General features: G+C 41.9%; 1 protein-coding gene across 3 annotated transcripts; it reads right to left on the bottom strand.

The window, feature by feature from the left end:
- Positions 1–1,261: 1,261 nt before the first annotated feature.
- On the bottom strand, positions 1,262–11,162 carry RAD51 (RAD51 recombinase). 3 transcript variants are annotated; one of them, XM_065403151.1, is made up of 9 exons: positions 11,076–11,162; positions 10,242–10,379; positions 8,442–8,559; positions 7,695–7,786; positions 6,420–6,514; positions 5,290–5,403; positions 3,072–3,201; positions 2,661–2,782; positions 1,262–2,372 (listed from the first exon to the last, which is right to left on the bottom strand). In XM_065403151.1, exons 1-9 carry the CDS (start codon positions 11,160–11,162, stop codon positions 2,249–2,251), a joined length of 1,020 nt encoding a protein of 339 aa, XP_065259223.1. In that variant the 3' UTR covers positions 1,262–2,248. The 3 variants fall into 3 exon arrangements, with proteins under 3 accessions (XP_065259223.1, XP_065259224.1, XP_065259225.1); XM_065403152.1 differs by lacking the exon at positions 8,442–8,559 and having other exon boundaries at positions 7,695–7,877; XM_065403153.1 differs by lacking the exon at positions 2,661–2,782 and having other exon boundaries at positions 2,260–2,372.
- Positions 11,163–12,862: the final 1,700 nt, after the last annotated feature.

Genomic DNA, 12,862 nt, shown 5'->3' with positions numbered 1-12,862 from the left:
ATACACACATGACAGATGTTAGTCATGTTGCTTAATACCTTACTAGAAGGCACTGATACCAGAGTGATAAATGTGGTATAAGAACCTATCTAGAATAGAATAGTATGTTGGCAATTCAGTAGGTGACATTTCTCTGAGTTAGAATTGAACTGGTTATCTAGCATGATATGAAGGGGCAGTCTGCTATTGGAGGGTCGGTTTCATATCAAACTTAAAACAGATTTCATGGCATTTTGTGGAGAAATATTAATTCCAGTTTACTGGGTAAATTTCACTAGAGCTAATTACATTGTGTGCAATTACAAACTGAATAATGTTTGTGATTTTCTAAATTGTGGTGTAGTATTGTGTGCTGTTTAACAATAGGTGTGTTTTATACTAGAGGTGACTGCAACTTTATATTGTATACAAAAAACTATGTTAAAAGAACATTAAGGCTGCAAAGTCAAACACTCAAAAGTTAAGAAATGGCTGAATTAAGGTAGTCTGTGCTGTCTCAGTGCCAGTTTCCTTAATCACCAAAAAGCACATCCTTGACCCAAAAGCTAGCTCTCTGCCACATTTCAAGGCCCTGTCTAAAGGATCTGGGTGATAGAGCCTCTCAAAGAAAAGGGCAGAACAGAGTATTTTTCTCTAGCCTTATTTCTGAAAATATCCAAACTCTCTTGGCTGAAATTTTACAAAAACAATTCAGCTGAAAGACGACACCCAGCCTGGAAAAATGTCAGCCCCAATAGTTAAAATCTGGCAAAATGATAAACTGAAAACGGCAGCCTAATAATAGGAGGAGCTACCAGCCCCACCTATAGTGTGTGTATGCTAAAGTGCTGAGCCTCTTTTTCACTGAAAGGCACCAAACTTATAGTAGTTTCAGTATTACTGCTATTACTTCTTACCCTGGATCAACACATTTTCATTATAGGTGCTGGTTCTTACAATACGTTGATTCCATTGAAGCCAGTCCTAGTGAATAGCTGTTGTTTTGAATGGAATTGGTACAGCAGTTGATATGGCCCTCTCTATATGAAGGAAAAGGAAGGGGGACAGTTTTCTGCCATCAGTACAAAGCGACAGGAATTTACAGGGTAAAAGCATCTTAATGTTACTGAAGGGAAGTATTTGATCATTAAGATAGTACACAGTTTAGTTTAATAGTCACAGTTAGACTCAATTATATGTTTTCCTCCCTTCCATTCCCCGGAAACAGTTGTGAAGCAGGTATGGACAAAGAATGAAACAAGGAGACATCATTTTCACTGCCAATCATTACCGTTATGACTAACTTTAATCAATCAATCCTAAATCACAATTACCCCTTGTGTAAAAGGATTATTTACATGGCTAAGATCTAATCTCAAAAGTACTCCCCAAAGGGGTCTACAAGCTACTTATAGCACAGAGTTACAGTGTGCTTAGCTGTGGCTGTGCAAAGGAACCTACAAAGAAAAAGTTGTAGCTAGTAATTCAGGTTCTGGGAATCAGCGGCACCAGTTCAGACTAATGTACTTTCTACTCATTGGCTCAGCACAAAACGCAGTAGTCTGAACTGGTGGCTGTCTGAATCCCAGAAACCACTAATATAACCAATATTTCATGACTCCTTTATTAAAAACAGATTCTCATTCAGTGCTATTGAGATAGAAAAGAAATCCACACAAATGCAAATTCAAAAACAGAGGATGTTTTCAACAGCCAAAAGAATGGAATTAGTATGTTGTGATCTTCATTGGAGCTACACAATGCAGCGGTTATTCTTGTATCTGTATCTAGTAACACTATTCTGTTTTATTTCTGAATCATTAAAATAACTGGGAAAATGTTTAAGTTATCACTCCTCCCATTTGACAAACCCAATAACCTTGCATAGAATCCACACACAAAAATGTTACAAATTGTTGCCAACTGCAGTAACAACACTACTGTGCTACTTCCATTGGACGCATCCAATTGTAGCAACAGTTGTCAGGGGAATGATGGCAATGGAAACTATGACCCTCTCGGGTGTTCTAAAGAAACCATGTTAGATTAACATGCAACTACAGCCCCAAGAGAAACTCCTCCAACCAGGACTAGTTGCCCGTGATGTGTCCCAAATATATCTGTGTAGTCACACAAATGTGACAGATTCCTCAGGCAGCCTTTCCAGTGGCTGCACTAGGAGAGCATCAGTAAAAGTTGGCCATAAAGAGAAGGCAGCCTCCTTTGGTTAACAGCCTCATGTTGTTACTAGTGAAATGGAATGGGCTCCTCAGTCTTTAGCATCTCCAACTCCATCAGCATTAATAGCAAACATAGCTTCAGCCTCAGGAAGGCAAGGAGAGTCATAAATTTTGCATATTCTGGTTTCACCTCGGCCTTTTCTTAGATAGAGCCTGACAAAGAGAAAAACAAAGCAATTTATTCAAATACTGTTGGCTTTCAGTAAGTCAACATTACATTTCTGGTAGCCTAAAGTACCCTAATTTCACCACATTAATTGGAAATAAAAGTCACCTTTCAGTGATCAAAGATGCCCTTAGGTTTTTGAAAAAAGATCAGAAAAGCTATTGACTGACAGACCCCATACAAAAAAAATCAGAAACATTTAGGAGTTTAGTTAATAATGGCTTCATGAAGACTTTGAAGAATAACATGAATGGAATTTAGGAATGTGGTCTTACCTTGTGGTTGAGGCATGTGCTATGATGTTCCCTCCAATAGGCTTTTTGGGATCTGCAGAAAACATGGCAGCTCCATCTACCTGTGCTACCACCTGGTTAGTGATCACAACTGCCACACCAAACTATTAGGAAAGAGGCACAAAATCAAGTTTCGTTTCTTTTTCACAGATAGAGCTAGTAAAAGCCAAACTCCCTGGTAAACAGATCTCCTCTGTACGCACTACTTTCCCATTCTAGAGCTAGTGAGGTCCAGTCAACTCTCCTCCCCCAGACTGATATTGGGAGATGTACGAATATGTGGAAAATCCTGTGTATGAAGCAAACTCCAGGAAGAGGAAATGTTGCAGAAAGTGGTTACTCAGAGAATGAAATAATATGGGGAATGAAGGAGACAGTCCACTGACAGTTTACCTCATCTGCAAGTCGAAGTAGCATACGCAAAAATCTGGCCAAATGCATCTGCCTGGCCGACAGCTCACCCCTGCCAGAGTAATCAGTCCTGTATAGGGCTGTGGCGCTGTCCACTATCAGCAATGCATACCTAGAGAACATGGCATATGTATTACTTTCAGTGCCTGTCTGGCTCTCATAAGCATTTCAGGGCAGGAGCCTTCATTTGTCTTTGTACAATGTCCAGCACATTGCGGGCATTTACTGAAACAAAATAATAAATCAACATAACTGTCCTTCCAACTATCAGGAGCGATATTTTTTAAAAGACACCTCCGTAATACAATAGTTATACAATGCATAATGATCTAAAGGCCATACCCATTTCCCCATAATTAAGATGGTGCTAAACTCTTCTCTCCTACCCCTCTCCTCAGTTGTTTCAAGAGTATGAGAGAGGACTGGCACTGACCCTGTATGGCCATTCTTATGTTCTCAGGGTAGATGTGGCTTAGTGCACACTCTACGGGTTGGGTTTCCTCAAGAATGGTCAGGTTTTCTAGGGAGGAGAACACAGCTGGTACCAACCCAAATACATTTTCAAATGGGGCTGAACTCACCAACCCACCGCTTACTGAACATCAATACCCGTAGCACTGTGCGCCTAGCACGTCCCACTCAGTCCTTTGCTATGGTGCATGAAGAGGCTGCAGTAGTTTAGGAACTATGACAACTAGCACTACAGTTAGTCAAAGTTTGAAGGTTCTGGAGCAGGATGGAGTCTCCACAACAGTAGGGCTCAATTCTACACGGTGCTTGGCACTCTGATCTGTTTCAGCTAACTACTCAGGGATGTAAGTAGCCCATCAACTTCAGTGGGGCTACTCACATGTATCAGAACTTGTAAGCATGTGCTTTAATGCTTTGATTCATCAGCTCAGAGTGATCAGCACCTTGGAAGATCAAGCCTTTAATGAACAGTTTCTAGATCGGGGTGGGCAAACTTTTTGGTCCGAGGGCCACATCGGGGTTGCGAAATAGTATGGGCTAATAGGCTGTGCCTCCCCAAACAGCCTGGCCCCCACTCCCTGCCCCTAACCGCCCCCTGGGACCCCACCCCCATCCAACCCCCCTGCTCCCAGTTCCCTGACTGCCCCCCTGGCCCCTATCCACATCCCTGCCCCCGACAGGCCCCCCGGGACTCCCACCCCCTATCTAACCCCCCCGTCCCCTGACCGCCCCCTCCTGGGACCCCCTGGCCCCTAACCGCCCCCCTGAGACCCCACCCCCTATTCAACCCCCCCCTCCCCCAGCTCCTTTCGGAATGTGGCCCTGTGAACATAGGCGGAGGACTCAGGAGGAGCAGGGGCAGCCGTGCAGCCGGAGAGAAGCAGCAGTTTCCCCTTTAAAGTGCCGCTTCTCTCCAGCTGGCTGCGCGGCCACGCGGTGCTCCTCCTGAGTCCTCCGGCTACGTTCGCTGCGTTCCTGCCTCCCGCACCTCCCGCCTGCCCCCTGAGGCTGCGGGTGAGCCTCCTGTGCCGACACCTCCCTCCCTGCTCTCCCCTGCCCCCCCGTGCGGGGGGTATGCCGGTGCTGAGCTGCCTGGCAGCACAGTGAGCTGAGGCTTCAGGGGAGGGAGGACAGCAGGGGAGGGGCCGGGGGCTAGCCTCCCTGGGAGGGAGGACAGCAGGGGAGGGGCCGATACCTACATCATCAGTTCACTCTTCTCTCCAGTTCAACTACTAATTTTAATTCTAAACTAAATTAAATCCATCACAGCCCTCTGATTATATCACAGTTCTTTAACACTCAACATTTGAATTCAATTTCCCCTTTCCTAAAAATTAATGTGAACTGAACTGCATCTATTGCTGGCACCTATTCTTTGTAAAACACTACTCTCCAACCTACCACAGCATGAGTCAGAATCACCCAAAATTTCACCCGCAGTTATGGAACATCTCTTATTTACAAATATTTGCAGTTTCACATGAGGCTCATTGGCTGGATCCCTCTTTTAGCGGGATGACCCATTGTCTCTTCTGAAAAGAATCAAGACTGGTCTCATGACAGGTATTATAGAGTGTAGATATGTTTTAAAGTATTTGATGAAAACTTAATGATTTTTAGTGTCTGTTTTGCAATTACGCAATCTACACACTTGTCCTTCATTTTGGGTAACTTTACAGTATTGTCATTTAAGAGTGCAAAAGTTATTTCTGTTTGTCAGTTTTGTTACCTTGATTCAACCATCATAGCAGATGCCTGATACAGGAGCTGGGTCTGATGGTCTGTGTTAAATGCTCGAGCATATGCCACATTATCAAGGACATCACTGCCAGATAAGCCATACCTAGAGAAACAAATCAGATGGGAACAACTTGGGAGATTCTGCAACTTTGCCTACAACAGTTAACTAGCAGGTGCACCTGAAGGCTAGATTAAACTGACCCTACAGGTAGGTAGGTAGAGAGAGATATTCTTATAGGTAAATAAAAACTGGTGATAAAAAGAGCAATTAACTTGAAAATTTGAAAATAAAAGTGATCTCCCCATTGAACTCACAGGATCTTACTGCCTAGAAACAGCAGCCACCCACCACCATCCAGGACACCACGGCAAAACAAACTTGAGAACAAGAGAATGAAAACACACAAATTACCATCCTGCAATGGAATACACTAAAGGCAGTGTGATACTCCAATAAAACATTATAAGACTGAAAAAAGATTCATGAACTAATTTGAATTTTATTTGATTATAAATTCAAGAGATCTATGTAAAGAATAATAAACAATCCTCTATCTGCAATTCTTCAGTCACTGCTCCATTACTAAAGGTTGGAGCCACCTTTATGACTGATTTCTTGCCATTGGGCATATTGATAATGACCCAGAGGTCCCTTAAAATTTAGAGAACAGCTGGTTAAATACTTCCTTCCACAAAGACAAGTGTGTTGGCCCACAAGCTGGTAGTTGTACCAGTTTGTTGCCGTGCAGCATATTTGGTTTACCAAATATAGTCATGGAAAGGCCTACGGACCCTGAGTGTATGTTGCATATAGACTGGTAGCTGTGCTGTGTGATTTTACAATATAGATCATGCTATGAAGTCATCCAAAGCAAGTGAAGCAGCTGTGGCTTTCCCCATAATACAGCTCATGTGGGGTCTTGGCACAGACCACCACCACCAGAAGAAATGTGCTGAGGAATGAGAAGGGCATAGTGCTGAGGAAGTCTCTGTAATGACAGCCAGGGCCTCTAGAAGGAAACACCCTTAGGCGGATTGAGAGGGCTTATGCTCCCAATACTTCTGTTAGTCTTAAAGGTGCCACAGGACCCTCTGTGGCTTTTAACCATAAGTACAGACCTTTCAGCCACTGCAAGCAGACGTTCTGGGCGGAAGGTACCCTCTGTGTCGATGTACATGGCCTTTCCTTCACCGCCACCTCGGTCAATGGGAAGCTAATGAGAACAACAAATAAATGTCACTGAACAGAGTTTTCAGGTCTGGGAAATTAAAGCCAATTACTGCCTCACACCCTACTTATACTAGTACATTTAGTGATACACCAGAATCAGTGAGCCAAATAGCCTTCCTCTGTCTGAGAGCCAAGCTGGAAACTGAAAAACCCCAGTACAGGAGCCTAATTTTCAAAATGGACACATAAGTTAGGGTACTCAACTCTATACCAAGTGCACAAATCAGCACTAAGGTTCCTAAAACCTGAGCGCCCAATAACCAATTTGAACACAAAAATGCTGACTTATGCACCCTAACTTAAGTGGTCAAGTTGAATACTCTGTCCTTGTCATAATATGCATAAGAAACTAATTTCATAGAATCATAGAATATCAGGGTTGGAAGGGACCTCAGGAGGTCATCTAGTCCAACCCCCTGCTCAAAGCAGGACCAATCCCCAGACAGATTTTTGCCCCAGATCCCTAAATGGCCCCCTCAAGGATTGAACTTGCAACCCTGGGTTTAGCAGGCCAATGCATTTAAAGACAACCCTCTTATTCAATCTTAAGTAACCATTTCCACCTTACATTTATGTACTGTCTGATAACAAGAGCCAATTGAAGCTTGTATGAAAGGACATGAGATGAAGCTTGAGATATGTAAAACACGAGCAGCTGGACAGGGGATGAGTTGGGCTCATGTAAACAGCTTCACCTCCCTTTTCTCAGTTGTTGGCAAGGAGAGAGGTTTTTTGCTGGTTAGAGAGAAACCAGAAAGTTTGTTTTCAGATCCCAAACTTCCCCAAAGAACCAAAGCAAGGCAACAACTAGCTTCCTGAGTACCATTTATTATTTCTGTAGTTCTACTTAACAGAATTTGGTTTTTATTTCCATGCTTGATATCTATCACAGGTTTCTTTTTAAATATATCGAATCTCTACTAAAGTTACCCCTACAAGCAGGGTAAGCATGGTACACGACATCCTAGCAAGCTGCCAATTCAGTCCATGGTGTCGCAAAGTCTGGATGGTTTCTGCTGTACAGTATATGTGACTACAGATTTTTTGCACTACCTTTTTAGCTGCATGTTTATTTGCATGAGTGAGAAAGGTACTTTGATTGGCAAGGACTCAATTTTTTTCTAAATACATATTTGATTTTAATAAAATGACCAACCACTCACTTGACAGGTTACTGCCAGCGTGTGACACAACTGTGTCTTCCCAGTGCGGAATTCCCCAAACATCTCAGTTATGGACCCTGTTTCTATTCCCCCTGGAAAAGAAAAAACAATCACACTTATATTAACATCATAGGCTATAAATGCACAACACAAGCATATCATTTCAGAGTTATGGGGACTTGTCTGTCACATATGTTTTCTGTATCTGCGTAGCTTTGCTTTAGAAGTGATCACTTACATTTCAAAGCTCAATTAACTAATTAGTTATAACAACAGTTCTGGGTACCTGGGTTTGTGCATATTGTGGATAAGAAGGCCAGATAACAGAGTTCTTGTGAGAACAGGTTAGCTAAGTTAAGGGGAACACCATTCTACTTTGCATTTCTCATATAGGCGGGGGGAGAAAAGGGAGGCGATTAGGGAGAAGCAAATACTTGCTTCTGTTTCTCAATAAAACTTTAGTAATAGTCAATAACAGGAAATGTATTTAAAATGTAAAACTGTGTCTTTGTGTCCTCCCACATCCAGTGAAGTTCCTTTCCTATTGGAACTTCTCCTGCAGCTTTCTCTGGAGGTGCTAGCTGAGTGCAATTGATCATTATAAGGCAGAGCAGTGCTAAGGAGATTCCAATGCAGTTAGCAGAAAAATCCTTATACCATGCACTTCTCATGTGGGGTTTCTGATTTCCAGAAGTGACAGGAGAGCTATCTAAAATAATGCACAAAGATGATAAGTAGAATTAACACCTTGAAGCAGTTTATCAAGTTCTTTGGATCCAGTGGTGATCTGGATGATCTCGGACCTCCGCTGGTGGAACTCTGTTGCTGTGGTGAAACCCATTGGAACCACTTTAGCTGCTTCTGCCTGAAGACAAGGATAACAAAACCAAACTATATATAGAGTGAAGGGGAGACATATTGTGTGTTTACAAGTTGTATTATCTCTCATATAACTAACAAATACAGGAATTTTCCTCTTCCACGACGTGGAGAAGCATTTACAAAAATGGGCATGTATTTCAGCACATTTCTTCTGGTCAGATTATACCTTCAGTTACTTGTACCTCATAGTTGGAAGGAAATCTCATTCAAAGAAATATCTCCAGAATCTATTTTGCCTATTTTACAGCAACAATCATTTTCACAAAAACCAACTTGCCTTATTCCTCCATGTGTGAAGATAGAAATATTTAGCATGTGCACATATTTTATTTCGAAAGCTAGCTAGCTCCCTATTGTTGGTAAGCAAATATACGCAGCGAGGAAAGCTTTGAGTTTTATCAGCTCATATTTTGATGAATGAGAAGTGGTTCAATGTCTTAAGAGCATTCTGAATTAGAAGATGCTACATGATACAGTAACTCAGGGTTCACTCAATCAAAAGAGACCAACTGCAGCAGACGTCTATTCTTGTCTATAGTACACAGTTGACAAATCTGAAAAGAGGCCAGTGCTACAGAATGGAGTAATTTAAAGAATACCAGTTGGCCTATCACTTCCAGTAGCACAGATGCACACAGTGTCAACATCTGTATTATCCACAATTTCCAAATCAGCTGTCAATCCAGAGTTCATGGCTGCTTTGATATCATTGGACAGAAGTCACAAAACATACAATTACAAACAGTTCTCAAATGTTCTCACTATGAATGTACCAACACTGTTGTAGCATGGTTTTATAGGTATTGCTATAAAGTGGATACACTGAACCATGTTCAGGCAGGACTGTGTTAAAAAACTGTTTTTAAATACACTGTTCTGGTCAATATGGTTACAAGCCAAAAGTAGACAGGGCCCCCAGTACACAGCAGTTTTATAAAACTCTCTCCACTGATTTATAACAAATATTAGCAAGAACACACACCACAGTGACCTGACCAGTAAATAGGGCCTTCCAGCCAATTTGAAAGGCTGTGTATTAGTCATTGCCATGACTTTCATGACAAAAATAAATAAATTACTTTTAGGGTTTTTTATTCATAGTAAGTTGTCTTTTTTGTATCTCCAGCTTGCCCACCACCAAGCAAGAACTCTTCCTTCAGTTTTTACAAATTTGGCTTTATAGGAAAATACGGGAATGTAACCAAGTAATAGTAAACAGAGTTTTTAAACTGTTTTAAAAGTAAACATGTTAAAATACTTGTATTACAAAATGAAGGTTATTTTCAGAAAAACAATGTGACCCTGTGGCTTTTTGCATATTTTCCCTGTAAACTGTAGGCTTCACATTGTTTGTCACAAAGAACAAACTTAGGCCAGGTCTATGCTACATACTTACTTCGATATAACTATATCGTCCAGGGTTGTGAAAAATCCACACCCCTGAGCAACATCGTTTATGCTGACCTCTCTCCCATTGGCTTAAGAGTGTTCACCAGAAGCGCCAAGATTTTTAAAAGGTAATTAGTGGTTTCAGGTGCCCCACTTGAGACACTTTAAAGGGGCTTTGTTTTCAAAAAGTGCTAGGCATCAACAAATTGAGGTCCCCAAGATCACTTATTTATTTAATTGGATTAAATTGTTTATGTAACTGCAAAGTATAATTACCAAGATTTTGTCAGCTTTGGCTTCACTGATGCCTTTAATATTTAGTAGCTCCTTCTTTGGTGCATAAGCAACAGCCTCAACTGTGTGAAATCCAGCTTCTTCCAACTTCTTAACATCATTTGCATTTATACCACATTGCTGAAAGAAAAAAATATATATATATCTAGAACATTCAGGAGCAGACACACTGATCCAGCCTGATCCAACTTCCACCGACGTCAATGGAAACTCTCTAATTGACGTCAGTGGGAGCTGGATCAGACTATAAGTCTAATACTACAAGGCAACATTAATGAGTGTCACTTCCCCATCCAATTGCAAATAAAACCACAGCTGAAATGACTGCTTCTCTCCATAAATTCTCCTTTATACTATAAACTATTTGCATGTGTCCGTATCAATGTTAAAGATACCACATCATATGAAACAGGCACTATTTGGCTTATTAGCTATTGAAGAAGGAGCAGTACAAGTTCAGGAAAAGGAGTCCATCCTGCCCCAACAGGATATTCAGCATGTTAATTTTATGTTGTGGTTCAGAATCTAACCTCTTTATGAGCAAAGTTACAGTTTTATTTGGTTTCAGGGCATTTATTACAAACCCTGGAGTACCAGTATATTATTAGAGTGGTAACTGAACATTGTGTTTCGTATTAATGCATTCCTGAAGTTAATCTTTCACATTTTAAAAATACATTTCTGGACAAGATTTTTCTTCTTTGACAAAAGTCAAGTAGGCAAGACAGTGGCAACTTTTAAATGCAATTCTAGTTAAAGATAAAGACTGTTGGTTTGTTTGGCAAACAGTTTGTGAGCTAGCCACTCTTTACATACCTCTAGCCTAGATATGGGCTGTGGACCCAAGCTCTCTTCCTCAGTTGATGTCTCTGCATTTGCTTCATATTGCATTTGCATGGCCATTGCGCCAAATATTAAATACAACTTCCCTAAGAGAAAATACAATATTTGTAGCATCACAAAAATCCACTGCTCAAACATGCTTCTCTTCCACAAGACAATCAAATGTTTCTAAACATACTGCACTTGTTCCACAGCTTTTTTCATCATAGAATACAGGAACTTTTCTCTCCCACATGGTATTAAATTGTGTGTATATTACAGCGAATGATTAATTCCTTATGTGTATTTTTCTCTTTGTGCAACTCACTAAAAAGTTTTAAGGTAATCTAATAAAAAACGATAGGGGATTTAACAGAGAATTTTCCAAAATGTAATTTTAAATCTAAATGATGAAGAGTGTGATATCAAAGATCTCTTTATAGGATTTCTTGTTGATTATCCACCACTCTTGGAGACTCATTTTAGCACCAAATTCCCTTGACATAAAGGATTACAAAGACATTATTCTGAAGATGTGAATCAGGTCTGCACTTCATGACATACTTTGAGTTGACTATATCCGATATTTATCTGGTCCCAACACATACTAAACAAATTTGGCTCCTGGCAGGGAAGTTTATGATTTTTTCCCCATATATATTTCTGTAGGAGTTTAAGAGATCTAGCCTGATGTTTTGGATGTTGGGAAAAGGGATGTGAGAAAGACCTGCAACAATTAAAGGAACAATGACTAAGGCTACATTTTAGTCACGGGTATTTTGAGTAAAAGTCATGGACAGGTCACGGGCAGTAAACAAAAATTCATAGCTCAGGATCTGTCCATGACTTGTACTATATACCCCTGACTAAATCTTGGGGAGGGGTGCAGCTCAGGGGTGCTGGGGTGGGTGGGTGTGGTGCGTCGTGGTTGCTCGGGGTGGTGGTGGTGTGTGCGCTGCAGGTGCTTGGGGAGGTGATGGGGCAGCCTGGGGGAGCGCTGCAGGGGGGGGAGGAGGGACAGCCCGGGGGTTGGCAGGGCTGGCAGGCTCCCTACCTGGCTCCCTGCCTCCCTGAAAGCAGCGACATCTCTCAGCTCCGGTGGAGGCATGGCCAGGCAGCTCTGCCAATGGGAGCTACGGGGGTGGTGCCTGCAGGCGGAGACAGTGCGCAGAGCCCCCTGGCTGCGCATCTCTCTAGGAGCCAAGGGATGTCACTGCTTCCAGGGAGCCCCCGTGAGGTAAGTGCTGCCCGGAGCCCTCACTCCCTCCCAACCTCCAGCCCTGAGCACCCCACCCAAACTCCTGCTGCTGGGTGCGGGGGAGTGGTGGCTGCTGCAGAAGTCATGGAAGTCACAGAAAGTCACGGAATCCGTGACTTCCATGACAAACTCGCAGCCTTAACAATGACCTCTCATGGAAAACTCAGAAAAAAATTTATTTAGAAACAACACTGCCTAGGTCATTATCTGTTTGCCTTTTATTTATAGGTACAGAATACACAAAATAGTTTTTGGGGTTTTAAATGTCCATCTATCCCAGTTGCTATTAGCTCCTCTGAGACCAAAGAGACCTATGTAAAGAATTGACATACTGGATCAGAGACAAAAAACATCTAGTCCAGTACCCTGTCTCCAAGAGTCACTAATACCAGATGCTTCAGAGAAGGTGAAAGAATCTCACTGCAGGCAAATGTGGCAATCTGGATATTCTTGTTATCCACATAAATGTCAAATCCCTTTTTGAATCTTGCTAAGTTGCCCTCAATGACATCCAGTAGCAATG

This window comes from Emys orbicularis, chromosome 4, assembly GCF_028017835.1.
Source record: "Emys orbicularis isolate rEmyOrb1 chromosome 4, rEmyOrb1.hap1, whole genome shotgun sequence".
NCBI lineage: Eukaryota > Metazoa > Chordata > Testudines > Emydidae > Emys > Emys orbicularis.
The sequence above is the reverse complement of the archived record's forward strand: the minus strand, read 5'-3'. Positions and strand labels throughout refer to the sequence as shown.

Excerpts from the sequence above, each read along its gene's own strand:
- RAD51 (XM_065403151.1), bottom strand. The coding sequence starts at position 11,162 with ATGGCCATGCAAATGCAATATGAAGCAAATGCAGAGACATCAACTGAG. Across the intron at positions 6,515-7,694 it reads CGCTGGCAGTAACCTGTCAA|CTTCCCATTGACCGAGGTGG; the intron begins GTGAGTGGTTGG and ends TGTTCTCATTAG. Across the intron at positions 3,202-5,289 it reads GCTATGATGGTTGAATCAAG|GTATGCATTGCTGATAGTGG; the intron begins GTAACAAAACTG and ends CATGTTCTCTAG.